The sequence below is a fragment of the Halichondria panicea genome, chromosome 7, assembly GCF_963675165.1.
Source record: "Halichondria panicea chromosome 7, odHalPani1.1, whole genome shotgun sequence".
NCBI lineage: Eukaryota > Metazoa > Porifera > Demospongiae > Suberitida > Halichondriidae > Halichondria > Halichondria panicea.
In genome coordinates, this window is record NC_087383.1 from 679,060 (window position 1) to 703,209 (window position 24,150).

The window sequence follows — 24,150 nt, forward strand, 5'->3', positions numbered from 1 at the left end:
CTTTGTAGGGGCGTGGTATCGTGGCATTCTTTTATACTGATCATGTGCTTTTGCAGAAAAAATGGCTGGCTTGTAGCTACCAGGTGTTCTAGAGTCTTAGCTGAAGTCCCAAGCGCGAGGTGAGTTGCAAGTAGTGTTATACTAGAGAGTGGGGCCTGACAGACTGCCTCTGTGTGTGTGCTGGGGGGACCTTCTTGTATTGATATCGTTTATATTACACATGTTACGTGTCATTGTACGCTTGTAGTTGTCAAACGTTATCTTGTAAGTTGCTTGTTCGGTTACGATGCACAATGAAAGCTTATTGTCGGGAATTTTAATCACGTTAACGAGCTATGACGACAGGGCCATTAATTTTTCAGCTTGCTAGCGCAATTACGGTGACATGCATGTACATGTGCATGTGGGCGTGGAATTTTACCGGTAAAAGATGGAGTTAATATTGAGAATTGGAATGGTTGTTTCACTGGTAGTTATAAAATTGCACTAACTAATGGCGTTGTATTGATTGTACACTTGCCCCGCAGTTATCTATAGTCGTAGTTATTGCATGTAGCTCGTTGTATGCGGATATTATCATCATTTGGTAGTACCAATTTATTAATGGCTACGGCTATAGTTGTATTGACTGTACCACTTGTCCTGCAGGTATCAACACTGTGTGGAGTATGGATCGCATGTATAGCACCAATGACGACGGTGAGTGGGCATTTATTATAACACCACTATCTGTAAACGATCATGAATATATTATACATTAAATATCATGTCTACAAATAGTGCTGCATAGAATCTTATTGCGTATGTCATGTACAGTATGCATTTCCAAGTATATTAGGTTTCCAAGTATATGAGTATTTTACGTGTACCCCCCCTCCCCTACAGAAATAGCAGGCAAGCTGTTTGCTGCTTGTACCTCCGGAAACGTGCAAGCTCTCAAAGATATTATCAGAAACGAAGCATATGCGGTCACCCTTATCGAAACAACGAGGAAATCTGACGATGCAGCTGGCAAGAAAATTGCCGAGAAAACTCTCATTGCAGCGATCAACAAGGGGCACTATGATGCAGCCAAAGTGTTACTAAAAGCCGGAGTGAGTCCGAATATTCCTACACAAGAGGGGACACCATTGTACGTGGCGATAAAGAGGGGGAACTTGGACATGGTGCGACTGTTATACGAATATCGGGCCGATTTACTGGTGAAGGGACGATTCAATCCTCTAGTAGCTACGTGTATCGACGGCAAGCTGACTATTCTCAAGTACCTGGTTAAAGTGGGAGCAAATCTGTTTGCTATTGACAACCCACCGCTGGTTTTCACCGCATGTGCTGCCGGGCAACTCGACGTTTTGAAGTACGTCATGGAAGAAATGGAGTATGACATCCATCGAACAACAAGCGGCAAAGATGCTCTTAAGACGGATGGACAAGATAGTCTCTTGTTCCATGCCTGCCAGAGAAACAAGATTGAGGTGGCCAGCTTTCTTGTCAAAAATGGAGCCCTCATCACAAGAACTATTGCCAGTCGATTCCCGAAAATCATCAAAGATGTACTACAACAGAAATTCCGGCCGTCAGGAAAAGCTGAGCCCATTCAACTTTACTATGCACGCCTCAAGGAGCTGGGTCTAGCTGAGATACCGTGGGCTGTATTTGCAGACTATTCTAGTACTCTTGTGCGAATTGATCTTCGGTCAAACTTCCTAAGCCTACTTCCTGTCGAGTTGTTTCAGCTGCCTGTCCTAAAGTTACTGGACATATCGCACAATCGCCTGCCAGAGATCTGCCAAGAAGAAGAAAAGTGGACCTGTACGAAGTAAGTCGATGCTCTATTTTTTTATAAGAGGTATGATCGTACATGTACTAGCTGAACTTCCACAAGTAAGGCTTGTAAAATTTACAATAGTTTCTACTTTGTGTGTTTGGCTTGTACATGTAGTGAGGGCTTGTAGATTCAATTTGAGGTTAAATATAATCATTTGTACTACCTGGCTTGTAGTGGAGTATAATTAGTGGTCACGTCAATCTTCTTACTATTGTAGAAGAAGTAATGGCCTCAAGGCACAGTGTACGTGTTCACTATCCTACAAGTACAGTATATACATGTACTAGCACACCCCCTGTTAACCTTTAACCCCTGGTTCTTCTCGACACAGTCTGACTGAGTTTGATGCCTCCCACAACCAGCTCACGTATGTCCCCAGCAGTCTCTTCAAGATGCCAGAGCTGTCTAACCTGCAGGTGGCTTACAATCTGCTCTCCACTCTCCCTGGAGACCCAGAGGACCCTAGTGCTCAGAACGACAGTATGTTTAGTTCAAGAGCACCCCCTCTTTCACACACACACACACACACACACACACACACACACACACACACACAGCAGTAGGAGTGTTTTGCCGCTAGGATAAACGCTAGAATAAGCACACTTACCTGCACTATTGCAGCTGCTACTTGTACTAGTGACCCCATTGTTACTGGCTGGAGAATGTTGTGTAGCAACAACTCACTGACTCAACAATGACACATTACTCTGAGTGTTTACTGGCTATTGTATTGATTGTGTGTGTGCTGGTTTATGCTATAGCGTGTTAGCGAGGGACAAACATATCTTTATTATTTGCTTTCACAATTGTTATAGTCTACCCAGGGGGTATGTTGTTATAGTCTGCCCAGGAGGTATGTTGCTACAGTCTACCCAGGGGGTCTGTTGCTATGGCATTGTATGTACTAGTACAATGTACATGTACCCCACCTACAGCTTATGATGACTTCTGGCGCTGTGAAAAACTCAAGAAGCTGGATGTGTCTCACAATCGCATCAGAGCACTACCAGATTGCTTCTCTGACCTCAAGAGGCTGGGAACGCTGAGTGCTTCACACAACTATCTCAAGGAGTTGCCTCAGTCCTGCAGCTGGGGTTGCATCAATCTGGTAAGCCGAGGGGAAGGGGTGTGGCTTAGGGTGTGGTTAATATGTCTGCATGGAATAATGGAAGAGGATCTCGGTTGGTTTCTAGAGACTAATGATTTAGATATAGACTCTACATACAGTACTTCTAAAAGTGTTTTACTTATTAGAAAATCTTCATCTACATGTATAGTGTACGTGTAGCTAAGTAACCCACTCCACACACCCCGCCCACACACACCCACGGCACAGGTCCACCTAGATGTGTCCAACAACAAGCTGGTAGACCTCCCTATAGGAGCGGCCAACACGTGGATGCAATCACTGGAGCGTCTCTTCCTATCGCACAACAATATTACCGAGATCTCTCGAAACATCACTGAGTTGACCCACTTAACCATATTGGATCTATCTCATAACCGCATCACCAGCCTCCCGCCTACCGCTAACTGGAGTGGAAACAGGCTGAACAAGTTGCACCTGTCGTTCAACCAGTTAACGCTTTTGACTCACCTTCCGTCAAAAGAGGAGGCGGCTGCCAAAGAGAAAGGAGATCAACAACATAAGTATGCCAGTGTGTCAATGATTGGGTGAGAGTGGCTTTGTGTTTGTATATTTCTGTATATTTCTGTATAATTAGAGTTTCCTCGTGTGTTTACGAGAAGAGGTGCAAAATAGATTATAGTTGCTTAATTTGCTGTGTGTGTGTTTGTATACCGTATAGCGCGAAATTGTTGTTTCAGGCACTTATATTTCGTGGAATGGCCTCTAAAAGCATTTCGTTGCACAATGTTTGTGTGTGGATTGACTGCTTACCGAAAGTCACGCCTTTAATCTTTGCATGATAGCAGATAATTAAAAAACAATTGTGTAGGAAGGATTGCTAACCCACGAAAACAGCGAAAATTAAGCCCCTCGAAAATTTCGCGCTATACAGTATTTCTGTATAATTAGAGTTTCCTCATGTGTTTACGAGAGTAGAGGTGTATAATAGATTGTACTTACTTAATTTTCTGTGTGTGTTGTTTTGCTGTGTTTTGATTAGTGATTAAACGCAGTGTTTTGTTGATGTTGTTTCTGAAACTACTACACAGGCACACTCACACCTATCCCACACATACGCCCACACACACACACACACACACACACACACACACAGCAATCTCTTGGGGAATGTCAACAAGAGAGGTGCTAAGAAGACCAAGACTGGTGCCGTCCCCACAAGCCCCTCCCCTTTAGACCACCCCCTGGAGGAAACCCCTCGTGAACTGCCCACTGAGCTGTGGCGGTCATGTCTCCAATCCTTGTACCTACAAGGCAACCAGATCAAGTTCCTGCCAGATTATGTGGGGGAACTGGACAGTCTAGCGAGGATTGACATCAGCGGGTAAGGGTCAACACTGTAATATGTGAGATTCACCCGTTAACTTTATAGCTATATAATTATTATCAAGGATGTGCCCACACTGGTCGGTGGTGGTGGTTGGTACTAACCACCTGTACATGTGAACAAAATAGGCATAGTTTTTTACCATAATTATTTTTAGGCAAATTTGTGTGAGTTGATTGCATGACGATTGGAAAAGGCACTTGAATACGATTTGTCTCAGTACCAAAATAATTTAAATGGGCACATTTTTGGATTTTGTTCATTAATTTGCAGAATTAAGTTTCTTGTGTATAATTATTAGTTACTAAACCACACCCCCTGCGCAGGAACCCTGATATCACCAACCTCCCCCTCACACTTGGTCGACTACGCAACTGCTGGGAGCTCACTCTCAACGGACTCACAGTGAGAAATGTCCCACAGCATCTGTTGCCGGGCGTTGCTAGGGGAGGCTCCACCAAGCACCTGCTGGCGTACTTGAGAGCTCAGCTGCGACACTGTGTACCCTACAACAGGATGAAGCTGATGGCAGTCGGATTACAGGTACGAAATGACTGCTCTAATTGACCTGCAGTTTGTAGAATAGTGTGTACACTGACATACTTGTAGTAGTGGACTTGACATGTTGTTTTCTGTAATAATGTCATTTCTAGTGACGTGAAAAGGTTGTAAGTGCAGTACAGCACGCTAGTCGCTTATTAAGTATAATTATAGACGTTTCACAACTTCCTATTTTAAATTATCCCTTTCCTCTGCTATTAGGGACGTGGCAAGACGACTCTGTTATCTGTGCTGCGTAACCCTGGCTCGTCACTGCCCCCCAACGTGTCTACAGTGGGTGTGGTCGTATCTGACTGGGTAGTCCACCCTCCAGCCATACTCAAGAAAAGGGGAGGGGCAGGGGCGCCACAAAGGGTATGGATAAATATTATACAGTAGTTTATGTACGTTCATACCACTACCATATTACTAGAATATTTTGTGTGAAAAAGCCAAATCAGCAGAAAATTTTACCCTTTGCGATCTAACTATTGCGTTTTGGGATGGATCGTGTGTCACTACATGGACTACTAATCTATGATTTTATTTATGCGAATTGATCAAAGTTCGCTAGTAATATGGTAGAATAATTATAATTATACTGTCTTGTATGTACGTTCTGCGTGTAGAATGATACCTATCACACACACACGCCCACACACACACCCCACACACACACAGCACAACACGGAGGTGGTGTTCAGTATCTGGGACATGGCAGGACAGGAGGTGTACTACGCCACGCATCAATGCTTCCTCTCCAGGAACACCCTCTACCTCGTGGTGTGGAACATGGAGGAGGGTGACGGGGGAATAGACTATCTGCGCCCGTGGTTACTCAACATTCAGGTGGGCGTGGTGTGTGAGATGTGAGGGGGCGGTTGGTGTGGAGTGTAGCATTATATACGTACATAGATGAATGGCCCAACCTAATACCTTATAGCGGGTAATTTTCGTTGGTGCAAATTTTCGTATGAATTGCCTAATTAATATTAAATATTCGTACAGCTCAGGATAGTGACGTTGAACCTATTGAGGTAGAATGATTTCTTAGTTTTAATTTTTGTATGATGCTCTACAATACGAAGATTTCCATCATACGAAAATAACTTGCTATACGGTAGTCCTGTATATAGTACCCCACCCTCGTACATATTACACTCATTGCTATGACAACCCGTTCTCGTACAGGCCCGAGCCCCCAAGTCCCCCATCATCATAGTAGGCACTCACTTGGACAAGATACCTCCACAGAAGATAAAACCTCTTGTCGACCATTTCAAAGCTCGTATAAAAGAATTGTACGCCAAGTCTGGCTACCCACACCTCTCTGGTATCATGATGGTATCTTGTGTGACGCAAGAAGGGATCAAGGATTTGATCGAGCGGATTCATTACGCTGCCGTTAATGCGGTGGACCCTGACACTAGGGACCACATTATCGGAGCACAGGTACGTGTGGGGTTAACTGATGTACTGTACAATTTAATGAGACTCTCTCAGCTGCCATAGCTTGAATTGCGTGGATCCAATCTCAACGATTTTATGATTTTCTGAAAGCTTAGAAAAATACCTTTCAAATGGTGTTATCAAAGTTTATATTTGAAAGATAAAAGCATTTGCCAATTTGGCCGTAATAGCCCATGGTCCAAGGGCGAAAAATGACAAATTATGGCCCCAAACAAATATTAAATTTAACACATCATTTGAAAGGTATTTTTCTAAGCTTTCAGAAAATCTAAAAAAAATTGACATTGGATCAACGGTACTGAAGTTATGGCTGTTGAAAGATGTTCGACTACCCCTCCGTTTAATCAATGGTTCAGGGACTCTCTCAGTTACCATAACTTAAATTCTGTAGATCCAATTTCAATGATTTTCTCATTTTCTGGAAGCTTAGAAAGAGACCTTTCAAATTATGTTATCAAATTTTATATTTGAGAGATAAAAGTATTTGCTAATTTGGACAGACCATGGTCCAAGGGCAAAAAATGACAAATTATGACCCCAACCAAAATTAGGATTAAAACACATCATTTGAAAGGTATCTATCTAAGCTTTCAAATTGGATCAATAATACTCAAGTTATGGTTGTTGAAAGATACCTGTACATTATGTATCAATTGTTTAGTCATTGTAATTGCATACTGATCTACCCCCCCACCCAGGTACCCTCCAGTTATGTGGCTCTGCAGAAGAAGGTGTCAGAGGAAGTGATGCGTTGTAGGGAGAAGGAGACTCCGCCCGTCCTCAATCAGATGGAATTCTCTCGTTTGGCACAGACCCTTGATGACAATGACATCACAGATCCTGAGGAGCTGTCACTAGGTGAGAATCAGCACGCATTAAGCTCTTTTATTAGTACATACACAGCTGTGTCCGTTGTAGGCAACGGATTGCCTGAAAGTTGCCTCTACATAGATGGCCCCACCCATTTGTTAGATCCACTCTTTAAGTTATGTAACTTCTGTTCAGTGGGCCACACTCCTGGTGTATGATGGTGGCCTTATAAGAGTGTGACTCTTCTCCATTCTCTCTCTCTCTCTCTCTTCCCATTTCAATATATATCTCCTCCCCATACAGCTGCCCAGTTTCTCCATGACAACGGGATCTTGCTCCACTACAACGACCACCTACGTGGCCTCAACAACCTCTACTTCATTGACCCAGTCTGGTTGGCTGACATGTTAGCGGAGGTGGTCACAGTGCCAGAGAAGAACTCATTCGTGCATAACGGGATGCTCAAGGAGTCCAACGTGGCGTTTATTTTCAGAGACAATCGTCGCTTCCCGAGCAAGTTCTTTCATCAGTATCTGCAGCTGCTAGAAGTGCGTGGGCGTGTGTGTGTGTAAAACATGTGGAGGGAATGCATTTGATATAGCTGTATATAAATTTTCTTTTTTTTATTAATTTTTTTCTCTCTCTCACAGCGTTTTGAGATAGCCCTGTCGCTAGGCAACGGTCTCCGGCTCGTACCATCTATGCTCCCCTTCCAACGACCTATCATGAACTTTGTTGGCCCCGAGCCAATCGCACACGAACCCACGGACAGAGAGGATGGGGGTGTGGCCAGAAGTGAGCTGAACACATCTCAAGCGGGTACACCCACGGACCCTCAAATAGTAGACGGGATAGAGGTCATATCTCACCCCCTCACTTGTATACGACGTCGTTACAAAATGGCGTACGTACCGAGTGGATTTTGGAGTCGTCTCATCTCTCGGTTGATGATTAACCTCAAGAGGTCTGGCCTTGTTGAGAGTGAGGGGGCGGGTAAACACACACCCTCAATGACGTACTGGAGACGAGGGATACTAGTCGGGCACTCAACCGGCAAGTTTCTAGTGGAGGCCATTCAAGCGGGGACCAAGAAAGGTGGGTGGGTTGAATCAGCTGGTTTGTTCGTAGGGGGAGTGTCTCCAAGGCTATACATGTGGTATGGTTTTGTGTACCGTACGTATAGTGGATATTTCGAGGGTATAAACTGTCGTGAAAATGCTTTTAGAAATGTTTTCGCAGATTTAATTTTTGCGGAATAGCAGCCTTTATGTATGCAATATTAAATGTGTGTATATAAATGTTAGCGGTATATGCTCAATCAGCCAAAACCACTAACAATTATTTATGTCCTCCCGCTATACGGTAATAGCAATTAAATGGTGCATGTTTTAACGAGGTGTCTTGTAGTCCTGTTACAAGTTCATTTCCAACGACATGCTAGACAAAGTGCTGGACTACTTGGCAGTACAGGTGGTTGCCATAGTACCTGAACATTGTCACTCTACCAGCATACATGTGCCTATAGTTACGTGTACTAGAGAGAGAGATATTCGTACAACCCCCCTGCAGAGATGTGGGGGTAGCTAATATATTGTGTGAATGTCAACCCCCCTGCAGCGATGTGGGGGTAGCTAATATATTGTGTGAATGTCAACCCCCCTGCAGCGATGTGGGGGTAGCTAATATATTGTGTGAATGTCAACCCCCTGCAGAGATGTGGGGGTAGCTAATATATTGTGTGAATGTCAACCCCCCTGCAGCGATGTGGGGGTAGCTAATATATTGTGTGAATGTCAACCCCCCCTGCAGAGATGTTGGGAGTGGGGGTTGGTGACACCATGCTCAAGGAGAAGCTAGCCTATGTTGGTGATGGAGTGGACACACTGTCTGACGGACCACAGGGCGTTGATATCAGGGTGTGGTCTAATAACGGAGACTTCTCAGCCATGGGCTATGTTGTGGATCAGCTAGACTCTCTTGTTGATGAGTGGTTCCCTGGTGCGTGCCCAGTAGCATACAAAATGGCCGCCTCTATTTAGGAGTGTGATATTAGATGGAATTTTGCATGTTTTTTAAAGCAATTTTTTGCTACCTTAATAACTAGCAGCTGTTCCTGTTTCTGTTAGTATTGTTGGGTTGTGCATGTTTTAACGAGGTGTCTTGTAGTCCTGTTACAAGTTCATTTCCAACGACATGCTAGACAAAGTGCTGGACTACTTGGCAGTACAGGTGGTTGCCATAGTACCTGAACATTGTCACTCTACCAGCATACATGTGCCTAGTTACGATAACGTTAAGAGTTAGTTTACAACAGCTAGCTACGTTCACACATACAGTCACTCCTCTGTGTGTGTGTGTGTGCGTGTGCAGGTCTTAACGATATAGATGTGGAGGGAGAGTGGCTAGTTCAACGACAAGTCCTCTGGCCCATCCCCTCCAAGCTCACAGCTAAGGGAGGGGAGAGCACTCAGCGAGGCAGCTGGGACCTCGCCATTCCTGAGGAAGAGAGAGAAGAGGTAACATTGTAACATTGATGCTATCAGGCCTGTTTTCACAGCTAGCTTTCAGAGGCCATTACTTGTGTTAGGAAGGTCCGATTTCAAAACTAATTAAAAAATGTAGTAGGTGTTTCGTAGTGCTACAATACATAGTCAGACAAGTTTTGTTTTGTGGGCAGTGATGATCATTTTGTAATGACAGCTGTCAACCCTAACACCACACCTTTGTGTGGGCGGTTGCGGCACTATGATAGTTTCTACTTGATCTGAGCCTATCACTCTAATTATAATAATAATAATAATAATAATAATCTCAATGCTATTAATATGTCCCCTCCCACTCATAACACAGATGTACATCTTCCCTCTTGAGAAGTGTGCGGCTGAGGCGTTGCTAGGGGATAACATTTTGTGTCCAGAATACAAAGTTCGAGTTCCTCTTAGTTACCTCGTACCTGACCTCCTCCTCACTGACTTGCCCTCTGAACTCACTGTTGACCTTTCAGTGTTTGAGTTCAACCCAAGGGTACGTACAATGTATATAGTCATGACGTTATTCCTTATAATTACTGTAGGAGCACCCCCCCTATAATTTGCTGTGTCTGCAAATAATTTATAATACGTGTAGTACATATAATTATACCGAATTTGTGTCAACATGTTGTTCCTTTTAACTTAACACACTAAATGCCCACCCCCACACTCACACTACCCACCCACACACACACACACACACATGTGTAGGACCCGGCCACTCGTCTGGGCCAGGGTGGTGCGGGGGCGGTGTATAAAGGACGTTATCGTCACGAGGCGGTGGCTGTTAAAGAATTCCTCACAGCCTCACAAGCCGAGCACCCGGAGGACACGGCTCAACGATCACTACAAGATGATGAGCTCATCTCTCAGGGGGAGGCACTATTCCTCTTCAGGTGAGCTTACCGTATGTGTACATATACTGTACAAGTATTGCTACAATAATCAGAATCTTGGAACAACCATAACTTAAGTTCTAAACTCTTTCAGGTGACATGTTCAAATCATTTTGATACATAATTATAAGCATGGTGCTAGTTAAGTTATGCTGTTCAATCATATATACCTGCTGATATCTGCATCTATTGCAAGTACCTGTACTTATGTCCCCCCCTTGTAATACAGGGACCTCCGCCAGGAAGTGACAGTTCTCGCCACCCTCAACCATCCCAACATAGTGTCCCTGCTGGCTGTCTCTGTTAGACCCATGTGCATGGTCATAGAGCTAGCCCCAATGGGTTCTCTCTTTGGCATCCTCGACAAGAAATTGGAGCTGATCAAGGCAGCTCAGGCCGAGGCTGGGCGTGTCATTGTGAGACTGCCTGGGGGCATTCTGGGTCATGAGATATCAGCCAAAGCCGCTCTCCAGGTGGGTGTGGCTTAACCGTACAACGGCATACAGAACCAAACAGAAGGGCAATTAACACATACAAGCAGTTATTGATTGCTTATACTTCTTTCTCTCCCTAGGTTGCCATGGCTCTCCGCTACCTCCACAAGCACGGGATTGTGTACCGTGATCTCAAGTCTGATAATGTTCTTGCCTGGTCACTGGATCCCAACGATGCCGTCAATTTCAAACTTGCTGACTATGGCATTTCCAGATTTGCCAACCCAGGTGGGGTCAAAGGTGAAGAGGGAACTCCCGGGTACTTGGCACCAGAAGCCATACGTAGGAGAGGGGAGGATCAAGCTTTTGATGAGAAGGTGGGCTTTAACAAATTTTTTATCAAATTTATGTTTTCTTCGAAATTAGTAAGAATTTCATGTAATTAGAACCCTCCCACCCCCCTCAGGTGGATATCTTCTCATATGGTATGCTCCTGTTTGAACTGCTGACTGGGCAACGACCGTTTGAGAACCTCACTACAACCCAGGAGTTGAACAAGGCTGTGCTGTCTGGGGACCGCCCTTCTCTGTACGAGGGAAATGCTGAGCCAGCGTTCCCGGGAATGGTGGACCTCATGTTTGATGCTTGGAAACAGTCGTCAGCTGAGAGGCCAACAGCTGATGAGGTGGGGAACACTGTAGTAGTAGTAGACTAGTAGTAGTAGTATTAGTTTATGGTAGCCTAGAAATTGTGAATGTTAAAGTTAACTTCGAAAACAGGCCCATTTCAGGCACGCTTTTCCTCAGGGCCTATAGCTAGAGCATCAATGTGATTGGCTAGTAGCTTTGGGTTTGTGCATGTTTTAACGAGGTGTCTTGTAGTCCTGTTACAAGTTCATTTCCAACGACATGCTAGACAAAGTGCTGGACTACTTGGCAGTACAGGTGGTTGCCATAGTACCTGAACACTGTCACTCTACCAGCATACATAATGAAACTTCAGTATATAATTATGTTAATACATAATTTATGCATTTTAGGTATAATTGAAATAATGGCCCCCCCACACACACACTCACACACGTACTTCACAGATTGTGTCTCGGACATGTGAGCCTGGCTTCCTCTGTCGCCAGCACACCATCATTCGCACGAGGGAACACAACCTGCAGAAGATTGACACCATGTACGCTCGTCCTGTACTAGCCGACGACATTGAGTCAGGTAAGAAGAGCTATGCCCTATGGACGTGGGCCAAGCAAGACATCGAGAGAAACTTCTCAATCATTGACGTACGGAGGGGTGTGTTCAATCTGCCAGAGAAGCCAGCTGCCGGGGGGAGAGTCTACGCCATGACTGCCACCGGAGAAGTGGAAAAGAGGATCTGGATTGGCACAGCTGTAAGTTATTAAGACATTGCAAAAGTGCAGTTACCATTGTTACGTACATAATCTAGAGTTATCATAATTATACAAATATTCTATTATATATATTTTATATATATTTTGCTACCCCCCCCCTCTCTACAGGATTTTGGCATCCAAGTGTACGGCTACAAGAACGTAGGAGACCCTCAGTGCCTGTGGACGTTCCACATGAAGGACTCGGTACTGGCTCTGGACACGGAGGTGGAGGGGGGCAGGGTAAGTCTCAGTCTCACAAGCAATTTCAATCAACAATTTCAGCCATTATGGTAGCTATCTTTGGGAGCCTGTAATTTGTGTTCAATTTCAACAATAATTGATGCATATTGGATTTGTAATTCGTGTGCTCTAAAGAATATATGTTCACCCCACTTTCTCAGGTGAAGAGAGTGTTTGCCTCGCTGGCCAATGGCACGCTGTGTGTATTTGCACGCAAGAGTATACAGCTGCAGCAAGACTCGATCGGAGACGCCAAGTTTATCCCCGAGGCGTGTACAATCAGCTGTGACGAGGACCAGTTCCGTAAAGAAGCTGAGGATTGGGCTGACCCTTTAATATTGCTCTTAGGATTGAACCAGAAGGCGGCCAAGTGTATGGTGTTTGTTGGGCAGAGTCATCTCTGGTGTGGGTGTGGCAATACTATCACCGTTGTCGATATTGTACAAATGAAAGTTGTCAAGAGCATCCCCGTGTTTGTGAAGAGAATGGCGCTTGTGAACGAGCTCGTTTCCAATGACAACAAAGTGTGGGGTGTGGGTAGACAGCTGTCGTGTGTTATGGAATGGGACGCTAATAACTTTAGCCTCCTCCATGTATTCAACTGCAATGTTATCGACCCAACTGATGACATCATTAAATCAGACCCAAAAGGGATCGACGATCTGTACGATAGCGAATCGAGACCGATAGCTGCCTCTATTTCAGACCCCCTAGGGGAAGACGTAAGATCTCAGCTGTCCGGTTTCACAGTTGAGAACGACCCCAAGAGAGCAGCCCCCTTCTCGCAAAGCTCCACTCGTCGTACTCTTCGTGGATTACATCCTCGGAAACGTGTTGCTAATATGAAAGACGACGTTGATGTCGGCCGGGCAAGGGTGACCACCACTCGTGATTTAGTTCGTCACCGGCAGAAGGGTTCCACTCGAACGACCTCGCTACTGATAATGGGTAAGACACTCTGGGTTGCTCGGGGGATGGGAGATATACTCGTAATCGATATCGGAGGTAGTAGTGAATCGCACGGTCGAGTGCTCACGCGTTTAGCCACCGAAGGATGTGAGAAATTTGGCAACAAGTCGTATCACAAGCTCGTCTGCGTTGCCGGGGAGTACGTTGTTAGCTCTCAATGGTTGGAGCCGGTGGATATTCGATCGAGGGCGACTACGGTGAGTGGCGGCACACCCTCCACTCCAGACATGCCTCGAGCAGCTGTCAGTCGTCAACGGGAGGACACGGAAACGATGGCACATCAGGCGATCACAATCTGGAGTGCCTGGAATCACGATGGTATCAGTCAGTTTATGAGCCGGAGATCCGCTCAACTAATGCAAGAAATGGACGATGCTGTTTAACAGTGCTAGTCAAGTGTGTGTGTGTGTGTGCTTATGACAGTACCATGTAGTTAGTAAGAACCAATTAATTTTATACTATATCTTTGCTGCTTTTTTTACAGTTCTGTACACTTTATGTTTGTTCAGAAAATTGTGACATTTACATGCAAGAATTTTGTATGGCACTGATCGAATTTCCTCTAATTTAACGCTATGCATAGCAAATAGCTTGTTCTACCAACGACCTTTCCCTAGTTCACTCTTGTTGCATATAAAAGATGTCTCTCTCTAGCTCTTCAAGCAAGTCTGAGTCTGTGCTGCTGAGTAACCAAACACCTGTTGAGTTTCTTACTGAAGCAGGTATATAATGAACACAGATATCTAGAGCTCTAATAGTGTCATCCTTCACCTTCTCTCTAGGCAGTAAACTGAGTCTGAGTGAAGAAGCGATATGCACTGCTGCTTACTATTACCACAAGTTCAACTCCACCATGACACTGACACGCTATGACATCGGTGTGAGTACTGTATAGCGGGTATATTTTGAGGGTATAAATTTTCGCTGACTAAAGCATGTACCGCAAACATTTATACCCACGAATTTAATATCGGCATGCATGCATGCTGCAAAAAAATTTAATCTGCAAAAATCTTTCTGATGGTCTTTCCGCAAAAGTTTTTACCCTCGAAATATACCCGCTATACGACACTTTATGTGCCAGCTGACGATATTCTTACCACGTACGCTTCACTGTAGTTGCTGCTTATGGCGACACTCAATTTGGCATCAAAAGTTCAAGAACATTCTATTAAACTGGGGGACGTAGTCAACGTTTGTCACAGGTAGGTTCAGCAGAGGGCATGTTGCTGCCTGTGAGAGCTTAGTTAAATTTTGATGTGAGTACTTGTAGAGTATTGATTTCTGTCGGATTCGATTATACTTGATAGCTGTATTGTTTTATCATAGCTATCCCTGTCTTTGTTGGTTTTAACATAATAATAATTGCAAATTGAATCGGTTCTTGCGTTTTGATAGATTGTATATTTGTTCCAGGAATGCTCTCCAATCTTTTCATTTCTTTTCAACAGAGGCCTTCAGATTACTTATTTGCTGTCTCCATTATAGGCTCCTCCTCTAACTATCTGTGTATATCTTTCCTCATGGTGTTTGCCTGTGCAGGTGTTGGCATAAAGAGGAGCGTCCACTGGAGATAGGAGACCTCTACTGGCAGCTCAAGGACAGTGTTGCTAGGTACGAGCTGCTCCTGTTGAGGGCTCTCAAGTTTGATGCCCAAGTCAAACTACCTCATTCAGTGAGTACACTAGTATAGTATAGTATAGTATGAACTATGTCCATTTTTTGAAAAAAGCGTAGGCTATTAGTGGATACAGGCAGGCCTGTTTTCATAGCTAAGTTTGAGAGGCCATAACTTGTGTTGCGAATGTCCGACTTCCAAAAAAGTTTTTGAGCTGTTTGATAGTGTTTTTATAATACATACTGTGCTCTTGAGTAAATGCTTTGGATAATAATACTTTTTCTCTCCAGTATTTGCTCCACTTCCTACTGGCCATGTCCCGCTGGGTTGATGAGAGGGTGTGGTCACGCAGTTATGTGACACGAGTGGCATGGGCTCTCCTGCAAGACAGTTTCCATAGCGATCTGTGTCTACGCTACCCACCCGTCACCGTAGCAACGTCTGTGCTATACGCAGCGGTACATTGCTGTGAACTGGTCATACCTTGTGATCCTCACAGCAAGCCATGGTGGAGCGTGTTTAGTCCTCGAGTTAGCCAGGAAGAACTAAAACTAATAAGCGCTAGGATTCTGAAACTTTATGATTAGTTCATTTTATTATCTGTTCATAATAATTATACAAAAGTACAAGTACGGTGTTTGACAATAATTATATCGGGAGCCTATAATAATTTTTTATTTATGGGCTCCTGATTATCGGCTGTATATCTATTTACAAGTATTTGACAATTTCAATAAAACAATCATCACTTAAAAGCAAGCTTAATTATAAGTGTTTTCATAAGATAACAATTAGGTAAGCATTCAAGTATATAGCACAAAATAATGATTAACACATGGCATACATGCATACATGCGTGGTACTATAGTCTCAGTGTTGGCTGTGCACAGGGCAATGATCGTTAGGCATAGTACACCAAGGTGGTCTTCTTCTTTGCTTGAACCTCCAGAATACCTGCAGAGACAAAAACAGACACAGCGATAGTTGATAAGTACAGAATCCTGCACATTGGTAGCCACACCCACTCACCGTCCATGTAGTCCTCGTGGTTAAGTTCAGCGGCACCTCTCCTCAGAGCAATCATGCCGGCCTCCACACACACTGCCTTCAGTTGAGCTCCGTTGAAGTCGTCAGTACATCTGGCTAGCTCATCAAAGTTGACCTCAGAGTTGACATTCATCTTCCGCGAGTGTATCCTTAGAATATGAGCTCTGGCCTCTTCAGTCGGCAGAGGGAACTCTATCTTACGGTCAAGACGACCTAAGGAGGAGGGGGTGAATAAAAAAATTAGTAATTTTCAGCGGGTAAAAAATCACCCATCAATCTGTACTAAAGAACACTGGATATAAATTCCTCACACACACACCTGAACGGAGGAGGGCTGGGTCTAGTGTGTCCACCCGATTGGTTGCTGCTATCACCTGAGCACAACAACAAGAAGTCCATATAAGGTACATGAGGTGGTGCTGCTGCATACCTTGATATCACCGTGAGAGCTAAACCCATCGAGTTGATTGAGTAGCTCCAACATTGTCCTCTGTACCTCCCTGTCTCCCTCCTTCTCACTGGCAAACCTCTGTAGGGAGTGGGAGGACAGGAAGTGATTATGTTGGGGACAGGAAGTGATTATAAGGGGACAGGAAGTGATTGCAAGCAACTACCATTGTACATACACGTACATCTCTCAATGCACAAGTGCTGTGCATGCAATAAGCGAAATTTCTAAGGTAGCCATGCAGTTACCTTGGTTCCTATGGCATCCAACTCATCAATAAAGATGATTGCAGGGGCCTTCTCTTTGGCCAGAGCAAACGCATCTCTCACCATCTTGGCCCCATCACCAATGAACATCTGAGGGATTAGGGCAATGATCATACTGATACGAGTAGGTTATGTATTATAGACTACACACACATCACCACACACACACACAACTAACCTGCACAAGTTGCGGGCCGGCCAGCTTCAAGAAAGTGGACTGAGAGAGAATAAAACAAACAGATTAACTAGTAGTCTGTATAAAAACAGCAGCCCCACCTTTGTCTGAGCTGCACAAGCTCTTGCCAGAAGAGTCTTTCCAGTGCCTGGGGCACCATACAACAAAACACCTGTGAGAATAGAGAGATATGATGGATAAGCCATGGCACACAGTAAAGGGGAGAGACCTTTGGGTGGGTGAATGCCAATGTTCTTAAATCTTTCTTTATGAGTCATGGGCAGCACAATTGCCTCGACAAGCTGTAGGTACAGAGAGGAGAGAGTTAATTAAATAGGGTGTGGCCTAATGTAGACCACACCTCCTCAATCTGCTTGTCCAGTCCCCCGATATCACTGTACTCCTCTGTGGGGCGCTCGTCAAGCTCCATAGCCTTCACACGAGAGTCATACCTGGGTACACAGTGAGGGACACACGTACTGAAGGCTATTGAACAGGTACACACTAGCTCTCACTCTGCAGGTAGCTTGTCCAGGATCAGATAAGAGTCCTTGTTCACACCCTGTGAGAGCACACTGGCCATGAACACACACACACACACACACACACACCCACCCACACTGACTAATGAGTAAGGGCTTACCACCAAGTCCCCGGGAGATAGCTCTTTAGGTTCGACCAATCCAATCACAGGGAGAAAGTAAGTCTAGAGTGCAGATCAGAAGAATATAGTGAAGCCACTAACAGTATAAAAGTGACTATAGCATACTTGTCTGGTGGAGGTCTTGATGACGGCGCACTTGCCCTTCCTCTGAGAGTCTAGGTCCAGGTGACTCCCATCCTCTTCTTCCTGATCAGTCGGGTCAATATCAAGCAGCTGTGTGGGAGAGGGGAGGGCAATAGATCACAGCTAAGGGCATTTCAAAACCTTCACTGTATAAAAAAACAACTTATAACATACCTCGACTACATTAGACACGAGGTAAGGGAGCACTTTTGATACTTTAATCTTTTCTGTATTTTCCTGTATGGGTGGGGTAATGAGAGGTCAAAGGGCGCACAGACACACATGTACAACTATAGTACCTTAATCTTCTCCTTCATGCCTTGCTGCTCATGACTAATCCTCGATACATCGCTCTTCATGATCTGTGCAGGTTGTACGTAACTAACTACATGATGGGCACCAAATAGAATATGTACAGACCTTGATATCATTTTCTAAAAGTCTCGTCCTTCCCACAATCTCCTCTGTTGGCATTCGCAGCACTTCTTCATCAATTGTCTCCTGGGGTACAAGAATACGGCACAAGAATACGGAGGAGAAGGGTAGTAATGGCTACACACACACACACTTTTCTGTGGTAAATCTCCCGTAGCTATACTTATACGAGTGTGTGTAGCTATCAGCCTCACCTCTGCATCCTCCCAGATGGCCTTATCCTCCAGAGAAACCATGACTAACGGCTGTAGACAAGGCTGCGTGTTAATTGTGTGTGTTTATCAGGCTGAACATTCACCTGGTAATAATCGTCAGAACTAAAATTACCGGGTAGTATCGTGGCCAAGTGGTCAAGGCGTTCTGCTTATAGATCAGTTGGTTGCGAGTTCGATTCCTGTCATTAGCAAAAAGCTTTTCGGTTTATCATAATAAAAGAAGTAAGTACGTCACTCAACGAACGATATATAGGGCCAGGCCACTACCTAACCACCAGCTTGTTTGTTTGTCCTAAAAAATACAACAGCCAGATACAACAGCCAGATGAAAAACCAGTCTTCTTTTTTGCATTCTATATTTTACTTAGAGATTTGACGATCATTTTATAGACTCTTGTGCATGGATACGAACATAAACAGTATAGTACAAGACAAGCAGAAAAGCGCTGGATAAAAGTGAGTCCTACTGGATGATTGCAGCCACTTCTACTCTTGTGCATGCTTACTGTAGCTGTTAGATCTATGCTCAAACAATAATTATTATGCAATGCAATCTCCTAGATATAAAATAATCACACTGCACAGTGCACAGCACAGGTCCTCACACCATTCATACCATTGCATGTACTCACCAGTGTAGTCTGACACTATTGTACTAACTACAGGTTCCATGATGTCATCATCACCTCCGCCCAAGGAAACCGCCCACCACCCTGCGGAGACCCCCCACGATGATCCTCGATTGTCCTATCTCCTCACCTGTACCCCCCACCCTACCGTCTCATGTCTACTCACCTCCTCACTGACGGAGATACCTCCTCCCCCTATTACCACTAACTTACCACCTGCTGGGTCCACTACAAGCCTCGGCTCTGATCATGGTTTTGTGATCAAGGACCGCTGGTTAGGGAGACCAACAGGCAGACTCTTGCTAATCAATGGTCCATGCTCCTGTTTACATCTACACCCTAATACGCCACTGTCAAGATGGGGCGATAGCGTGGCTATGGAGACATCACTGTCTGAGCATTTAGTACATTCACACAGATCACCATTGTCAAAGGCCAACTCAAAGCAGGGAATTGCTAAATCATCCAGTACTAGTAAAATTGATACATTTGGACGACTATATAAAGGACACCCTTACGAGAAAACGGACATACCGTTTCATTTCCAACACTTGGAGGCTGCAGATATGGCGACGGACTACGCTGCTTTGTATAGGAAGGCGTACACGTACCCTACAATGGAGGACACCAACGCTGCCAGTGATTATACGAGCTACTCTGCACCTTCTGTGATAGAACCAAAACTGCTTACGTTTGGTGTGAGCAAACCAAAAGTGGCCGAGTCAACGCACAAAACATCTAAGGTATGTGTGTAAGCAGTACAGGCATTCCCACCTCCTTATGGTATGTGTATTATACTGATTGTGATAATTACTAGCCAATATATATAACTACTGTTTCATAGTTTGATAACACTGTTTCTATTTTGTCCGCAGTACTACAACTTCCACCATATGGACAAGAAGCCTTCCTCCACACAACTTATGGACAAGAAGACGCCTCTCTCCACTCACTCTCTGGACGGCATTGCCACACAGTCAGTGTCTATTCTGGAGGTGTATCATGGTCAGACATTAGGCAACCTCCAACTGAGTAGCCTACCGCACCCGGACACCCCTGACTCTCCTCCTACCAGTCACCACACCCCCTCTCACGAGCACACAAACTCCTATTCTGTGCAGTTGAAGGATCTCATCGATGCAACAACATCTCTCAAGCCTGCAAAGAAACACAATGTCCGATGGGCCTCTCACAAGTATCCCACCAACCTTTCCCCCTCAGCTAGCGTGCAAGGATTGCCAGTAGGTTACAGTGAAGCTGGTCCGACGCATATCGACCTGCCCAGACAAACATGTAGAAGAGTTCCAATGCATCCTCCAATGTTAACTCGGAAAATCAGAGCCGCTTCTTTCCCACACGACATCCCGAGTACTGGCCTGTTGGATCTGTCTGCTACATCGTTCACGAAGATAACTCCCAAAGCCAAGGAGACCTTGCCCTCCAAGACACGTCACTCTCAGAACACGAAGCTAAGAATGGACAAAGGGACCAGCTCATCACACAGTGATCATGTGACCCTCGGCATACAGAAGAAGAATCGATCAAAGCAGCTCATGCCTTCAAGCAAAGCACTTGTACCAAAGCAGCTGGGCATATTCTCAACAACAAGTTTAGCTCAGAAATCAATGGACTACTTATAAATAACAATACTTGATTGTATGACTGCTTATTCACTTCATCATGTTAAAATTATTAATGATTTGTGTGCTGCTTGAAATTACATAAACGAGCAATAAAATTCATAACACATGTAATAATTATAGCATTGAATAGCATTGACCTAATAAAGACGGGATATAATTATATCAATAATAAGAAGAGTCTGCTGTATTAATTAGTAGTGATGATGATTATTTTGATGCACGAGGTTGGTTGCTAGGGTGGTGGTAATAAGGGGCTTCCCCTGGTCTCCCACAGCTGTAGGCCTTTGCTCACTATTGCAGTGAAGTTCTCCTTGGGTATCTATGGAGGGGGAGGGGTAGTTCATCAACCATACACACATTGTACAGTTGGCTTGTAACAGTACATAACCAATAGACTGGAACTGTACGAGAGAGCCAGAGAGGGGTAGTTCATCAACCATACCCACATGCTTACAGTATAAGGGAGAGAGAAGTGTCATAGAACTGGCATTGTACGAGAGAGCCGGAGAGAGGGGAGGAGGGGCTTGCTTTGTAAGCAATAGCATCTACTATATAACACAATCATGCTGTAGGCTATAGGCTATTATAATTATAGCACTCACTGTGTGCAGGACATGTGTGAGGTCAGTGTGAGAGGAGAGGCCTAGAATCCTCCTCTTGACAGACAGCAGAATGGCCGCCCCTACAAACGCCAGCACAGCACACGACCCAGCAACCACTCGGTCCCACACACTGCATTAAGAGGAGAGGAGAGGGGGTAAGGAGATATCAGCGTACTGTCAGAGAAGAGGTTACCTTTCAAGACACGACTCGGGTAGATCTGCAGCAAAGCAATCACTGAACCACCTGCAGAGAGAGAGATTATACACAAGATGAATATTTGGCCCAAAGGATACCGTATAGCAGGTTATTTTCGTACGGTATAAATTTTTGTATATTTCGTATTGTAGAGCAACATAAAACTACGAATTATTCTACCGCAATAAGTTTAACGTCACTTTCCTGAGCTGCAATTTAATTGGGCAGTTCACCAACGAAAATAACCCGTTATGGTAGCAACAAACACATCATTTGATAAGACCTTTCAACTTTAGAACCGTTGACACAATGTTATGATTTTCTAAAAGTTTAGAAATAGACCTTTCAAATAATGTATTTAAATCCAAAGTTTCGTCGGGGCCGTAATTTGTCATTTTCGGCCTGTGTAAATTGGCAAATATTTTTATCTCTCAAATATGAACTTTGATGACACTATTTGAAAGGTCTCTTTCTGAAAATCATAAAATTGTTGAAATTGAATCCACGGAATTCAAGTTATGGCAGCTGAAAGAGTCCCTGAACCATTGATAATGGAGGGGAGTTGAATATCTTTCAACTGCCATAACTTCAGTACCGTTGATCCAATGTCAACTTTTTTTAGATTTTTTGAAAGCTCAGAAAGAGACCTTTCAAATGATGTGTTTCAATCCAATATTTGTTCTTTCCATGGTCCAGCCAAATTGGCAAATACTTTTATTGCTCAAATATGAAGTTTGATGACACCATTTGAAACGTCTCTTTCTAAGCTTTCAGAAAATCATAAAATCATTGAAATTGGATCCACGGAATTGAAGTTATGGCAGCTGAAAGAGTCTCCGAACAATTGAACAGAGGGGTGTAGTTGAACATCTTTCAACAGCCATAACTTCAGTACCGTTGATCCAATGTCAACTTTTTTTAGATTTTTTGAAAGCTCAGAAAGAGACCTTTCAAATGATGTGTTTCAATCCAATATTTGTTCGGGACCATAATTTGTCATTTTTCGGCTTTGGACCATGGGCTATTATCCATGGTACAGCCAAATTGGCAAATACTTTTATCTCTCAAATATGAACTATGATGACACCATTTGAAAGGTCTCTTTCTAAGCTTTCAGAAAATCATAAAATCATTGAGACTGGGTCCACAGAATTCATGTTATGGCAGCTGAAAGAGTCCCTGAACCATTGATTAAACAGGGGGGATTGTAGTTGAACAATTTAGCAAGCTGCGGCAATCAATATCAAAAAGCATTCTGTAGCTCTAGACAAGGCTACAACGACAGACATTGTTGGTGAGCTCACCGCGTGAGTGGGAGGGTGTCTACTAGTGTGAGGGTGTGGCTAATAGCTCACTGCATGAGTGGGAGGGTGTGGCTAATAGCCCCTATACTCTTGAGGTGACTGTACAGCACTGACTCCTCTGTAGCTAAGCAACACAAACACTGGGAGACCTGTAGAAATAGGAGGAGAGGTAATGAAACCACTAATTTCACGCATTAAATTATTAAAATGCACTATTTAAGAGTACAACACTCACCAGCTTGTCCAGATGAGGCAGGACTATGATGGCAGACATTTTAACAAACCCTGAGAACATCCAATAGCGTGGACACGCCCCCTCATCATCAAACATTGAGAGAAAAGCATCAGCAATCAGTCGCAACCTCAACTATAACAGCAGACAATAATTATGGCTATCCCCATCCCCATTCACATAAGCACATGCTTGCTAACCTGTGCGGGCCTCCGGAGGTGGCTCTCTGTGGCAGTTAATAGTTTGTTACTCTCCAACAAATACACTAACACAAACTCTTCACTGGCGCTAGGGTCAGAGGTCGCCTGAGGTGTGGTGACATCATCGCCACAGGGCTTCAACAAAGGTCGTTCTGTTACCTAGGTACAGAGACAATCTTTTTAAGATAAATTATAATGAGTGTTATTACCTGATGTAGTTGCTGGTGTGTGTGTGTGGGCGTTGCTATCCTGCCCATGATCTGTAAGGCGTGTCGGAGGTCAGAGTACTGTTGCGCTTTTTGCTCCTCGATAAACTTCGTGGTGTCCTTATCCGTGTGTACAGGTAACACCCCTAGAGAAGGTATAATGGGCAGAACGAATAATGATGGGGGCCGGCTATCAACAGCGTTGCGGACATGTCATTGACTTACCTAGCAGCACTTTCCAGATCAATGGTCGACAATAGACTGGCAGTGTATGCTGTAAACAGAAATGCCTCAGCTTCTCCAGATCTGCACAATCATATCGTGGATAGCTTTAGGGCAGTTATACAGATATATACAGTGCAGGCAGCTGCTTACCTAGCACGTCCATGCTCAGGAGGACCTCCAAGTGCCCCAGGCTCTTCTCTCCACCTTTAAATCCATGCAAACTCTTGTAGTAGTAAGAAGACCTGAAGTCTCTCCTCACTTGCACTGGCTCTGCTGCTTCTGATGTAGACATCTTTTATGCATGGTCGTCAAAGTGAGCAGCTCACAA

General features: G+C 44.3%; 5 protein-coding genes across 6 annotated transcripts; 3 read left to right on the forward strand and 2 right to left on the reverse strand.

Annotated features, from left to right (window-relative positions):
- Nucleotide 1: 1 nt before the first annotated feature.
- Nucleotides 2-14,145, forward strand: LOC135338213 (leucine-rich repeat serine/threonine-protein kinase 1-like). 2 transcript variants are annotated; one of them, XM_064534267.1, is made up of 24 exons: nucleotides 2-119; nucleotides 649-699; nucleotides 886-1,819; nucleotides 2,160-2,308; nucleotides 2,764-2,936; nucleotides 3,165-3,502; nucleotides 4,072-4,299; nucleotides 4,629-4,845; nucleotides 5,065-5,217; nucleotides 5,524-5,691; nucleotides 6,034-6,294; nucleotides 7,011-7,170; nucleotides 7,426-7,670; nucleotides 7,773-8,217; nucleotides 8,932-9,120; nucleotides 9,493-9,638; nucleotides 9,973-10,146; nucleotides 10,365-10,549; nucleotides 10,779-11,022; nucleotides 11,124-11,360; nucleotides 11,450-11,668; nucleotides 12,077-12,382; nucleotides 12,512-12,625; nucleotides 12,787-14,145. In XM_064534267.1, exons 2-24 carry the CDS (start codon nucleotides 669-671, stop codon nucleotides 13,975-13,977), a joined length of 6,507 nt encoding a protein of 2,168 aa, XP_064390337.1. In that variant the 5' UTR covers nucleotides 2-119; nucleotides 649-668; the 3' UTR covers nucleotides 13,978-14,145. The 2 variants fall into 2 exon arrangements, with proteins under 2 accessions (XP_064390337.1, XP_064390338.1); XM_064534268.1 differs by having other exon boundaries at nucleotides 3,165-3,478.
- A 38-nt stretch (nucleotides 14,146-14,183) lies between these two features.
- Nucleotides 14,184-15,942, forward strand: LOC135338235 (cyclin-Q-like). The gene is made up of 5 exons (XM_064534296.1): nucleotides 14,184-14,316; nucleotides 14,377-14,474; nucleotides 14,714-14,799; nucleotides 15,137-15,269; nucleotides 15,503-15,942. Exons 1-5 carry the CDS (start codon nucleotides 14,235-14,237, stop codon nucleotides 15,797-15,799), a joined length of 696 nt encoding a protein of 231 aa, XP_064390366.1. The 5' UTR covers nucleotides 14,184-14,234; the 3' UTR covers nucleotides 15,800-15,942.
- LOC135338223 (26S proteasome regulatory subunit 6A-B-like) lies at nucleotides 15,941-18,721 on the reverse strand. The gene is made up of 16 exons (XM_064534283.1): nucleotides 18,565-18,721; nucleotides 18,356-18,436; nucleotides 18,235-18,297; nucleotides 18,110-18,172; nucleotides 17,918-18,025; nucleotides 17,792-17,854; nucleotides 17,664-17,710; nucleotides 17,510-17,600; nucleotides 17,378-17,450; nucleotides 17,250-17,320; nucleotides 17,152-17,190; nucleotides 16,956-17,063; nucleotides 16,690-16,788; nucleotides 16,579-16,633; nucleotides 16,242-16,472; nucleotides 15,941-16,166 (listed from the first exon to the last, which is right to left on the reverse strand). Exons 1-16 carry the CDS (start codon nucleotides 18,604-18,606, stop codon nucleotides 16,114-16,116), a joined length of 1,287 nt encoding a protein of 428 aa, XP_064390353.1. The 5' UTR covers nucleotides 18,607-18,721; the 3' UTR covers nucleotides 15,941-16,113.
- A 26-nt stretch (nucleotides 18,722-18,747) lies between these two features.
- LOC135338221 (mucin-6-like) lies at nucleotides 18,748-20,952 on the forward strand. The gene is made up of 3 exons (XM_064534281.1): nucleotides 18,748-19,041; nucleotides 19,251-19,957; nucleotides 20,090-20,952. Exons 2-3 carry the CDS (start codon nucleotides 19,256-19,258, stop codon nucleotides 20,852-20,854), a joined length of 1,467 nt encoding a protein of 488 aa, XP_064390351.1. The 5' UTR covers nucleotides 18,748-19,041; nucleotides 19,251-19,255; the 3' UTR covers nucleotides 20,855-20,952.
- On the reverse strand, nucleotides 20,893-24,149 carry LOC135338231 (TBC1 domain family member 7-like). The gene is made up of 9 exons (XM_064534292.1): nucleotides 23,973-24,149; nucleotides 23,823-23,903; nucleotides 23,601-23,743; nucleotides 23,392-23,550; nucleotides 23,195-23,326; nucleotides 23,011-23,108; nucleotides 21,653-21,703; nucleotides 21,460-21,589; nucleotides 20,893-21,176 (listed from the first exon to the last, which is right to left on the reverse strand). Exons 1-9 carry the CDS (start codon nucleotides 24,112-24,114, stop codon nucleotides 21,090-21,092), a joined length of 1,023 nt encoding a protein of 340 aa, XP_064390362.1. The 5' UTR covers nucleotides 24,115-24,149; the 3' UTR covers nucleotides 20,893-21,089.
- Between the last annotated feature and the right edge of the window lies 1 nt (nucleotide 24,150).

Coding starts and splice junctions, on each gene's coding strand:
- LOC135338221 (XM_064534281.1), top strand. CDS start 19,256: ATGATGTCATCATCACCTCCGCCCAAGGAAACCGCCCACCACCCTGCG. Junction 19,958..20,089: donor CAACGCACAAAACATCTAAG/GTATGTGTGTAA, acceptor TTTTGTCCGCAG/TACTACAACTTCCACCATAT.
- LOC135338231 (XM_064534292.1), bottom strand. CDS start 24,114: ATGTCTACATCAGAAGCAGCAGAGCCAGTGCAAGTGAGGAGAGACTTC. Junction 23,327..23,391: donor ACCTCCGGAGGCCCGCACAG/GTTAGCAAGCAT, acceptor CTGCTGTTATAG/TTGAGGTTGCGACTGATTGC. Junction 21,590..21,652: donor CCCGAGTCGTGTCTTGAAAG/GTAACCTCTTCT, acceptor CTCTTAATGCAG/TGTGTGGGACCGAGTGGTTG.
- LOC135338235 (XM_064534296.1), top strand. CDS start 14,235: ATGTCTCTCTCTAGCTCTTCAAGCAAGTCTGAGTCTGTGCTGCTGAGT. Junction 14,317..14,376: donor TGAGTTTCTTACTGAAGCAG/GTATATAATGAA, acceptor CCTTCTCTCTAG/GCAGTAAACTGAGTCTGAGT. Junction 15,270..15,502: donor AAGTCAAACTACCTCATTCA/GTGAGTACACTA, acceptor TTTTCTCTCCAG/TATTTGCTCCACTTCCTACT.
- LOC135338213 (XM_064534267.1), top strand. CDS start 669: ATGGATCGCATGTATAGCACCAATGACGACG. Junction 2,937..3,164: donor GCTGGGGTTGCATCAATCTG/GTAAGCCGAGGG, acceptor CCCACGGCACAG/GTCCACCTAGATGTGTCCAA. Junction 5,218..5,523: donor GGGCAGGGGCGCCACAAAGG/GTATGGATAAAT, acceptor ACACACACACAG/CACAACACGGAGGTGGTGTT.
- LOC135338223 (XM_064534283.1), bottom strand. CDS start 18,606: ATGGTTTCTCTGGAGGATAAGGCCATCTGGGAGGATGCAGAG. Junction 17,451..17,509: donor TGGACAAGCAGATTGAGGAG/GTGTGGTCTACA, acceptor CTGTACCTACAG/CTTGTCGAGGCAATTGTGCT. Junction 17,064..17,151: donor CCGGCCCGCAACTTGTGCAG/GTTAGTTGTGTG, acceptor CTAATCCCTCAG/ATGTTCATTGGTGATGGGGC.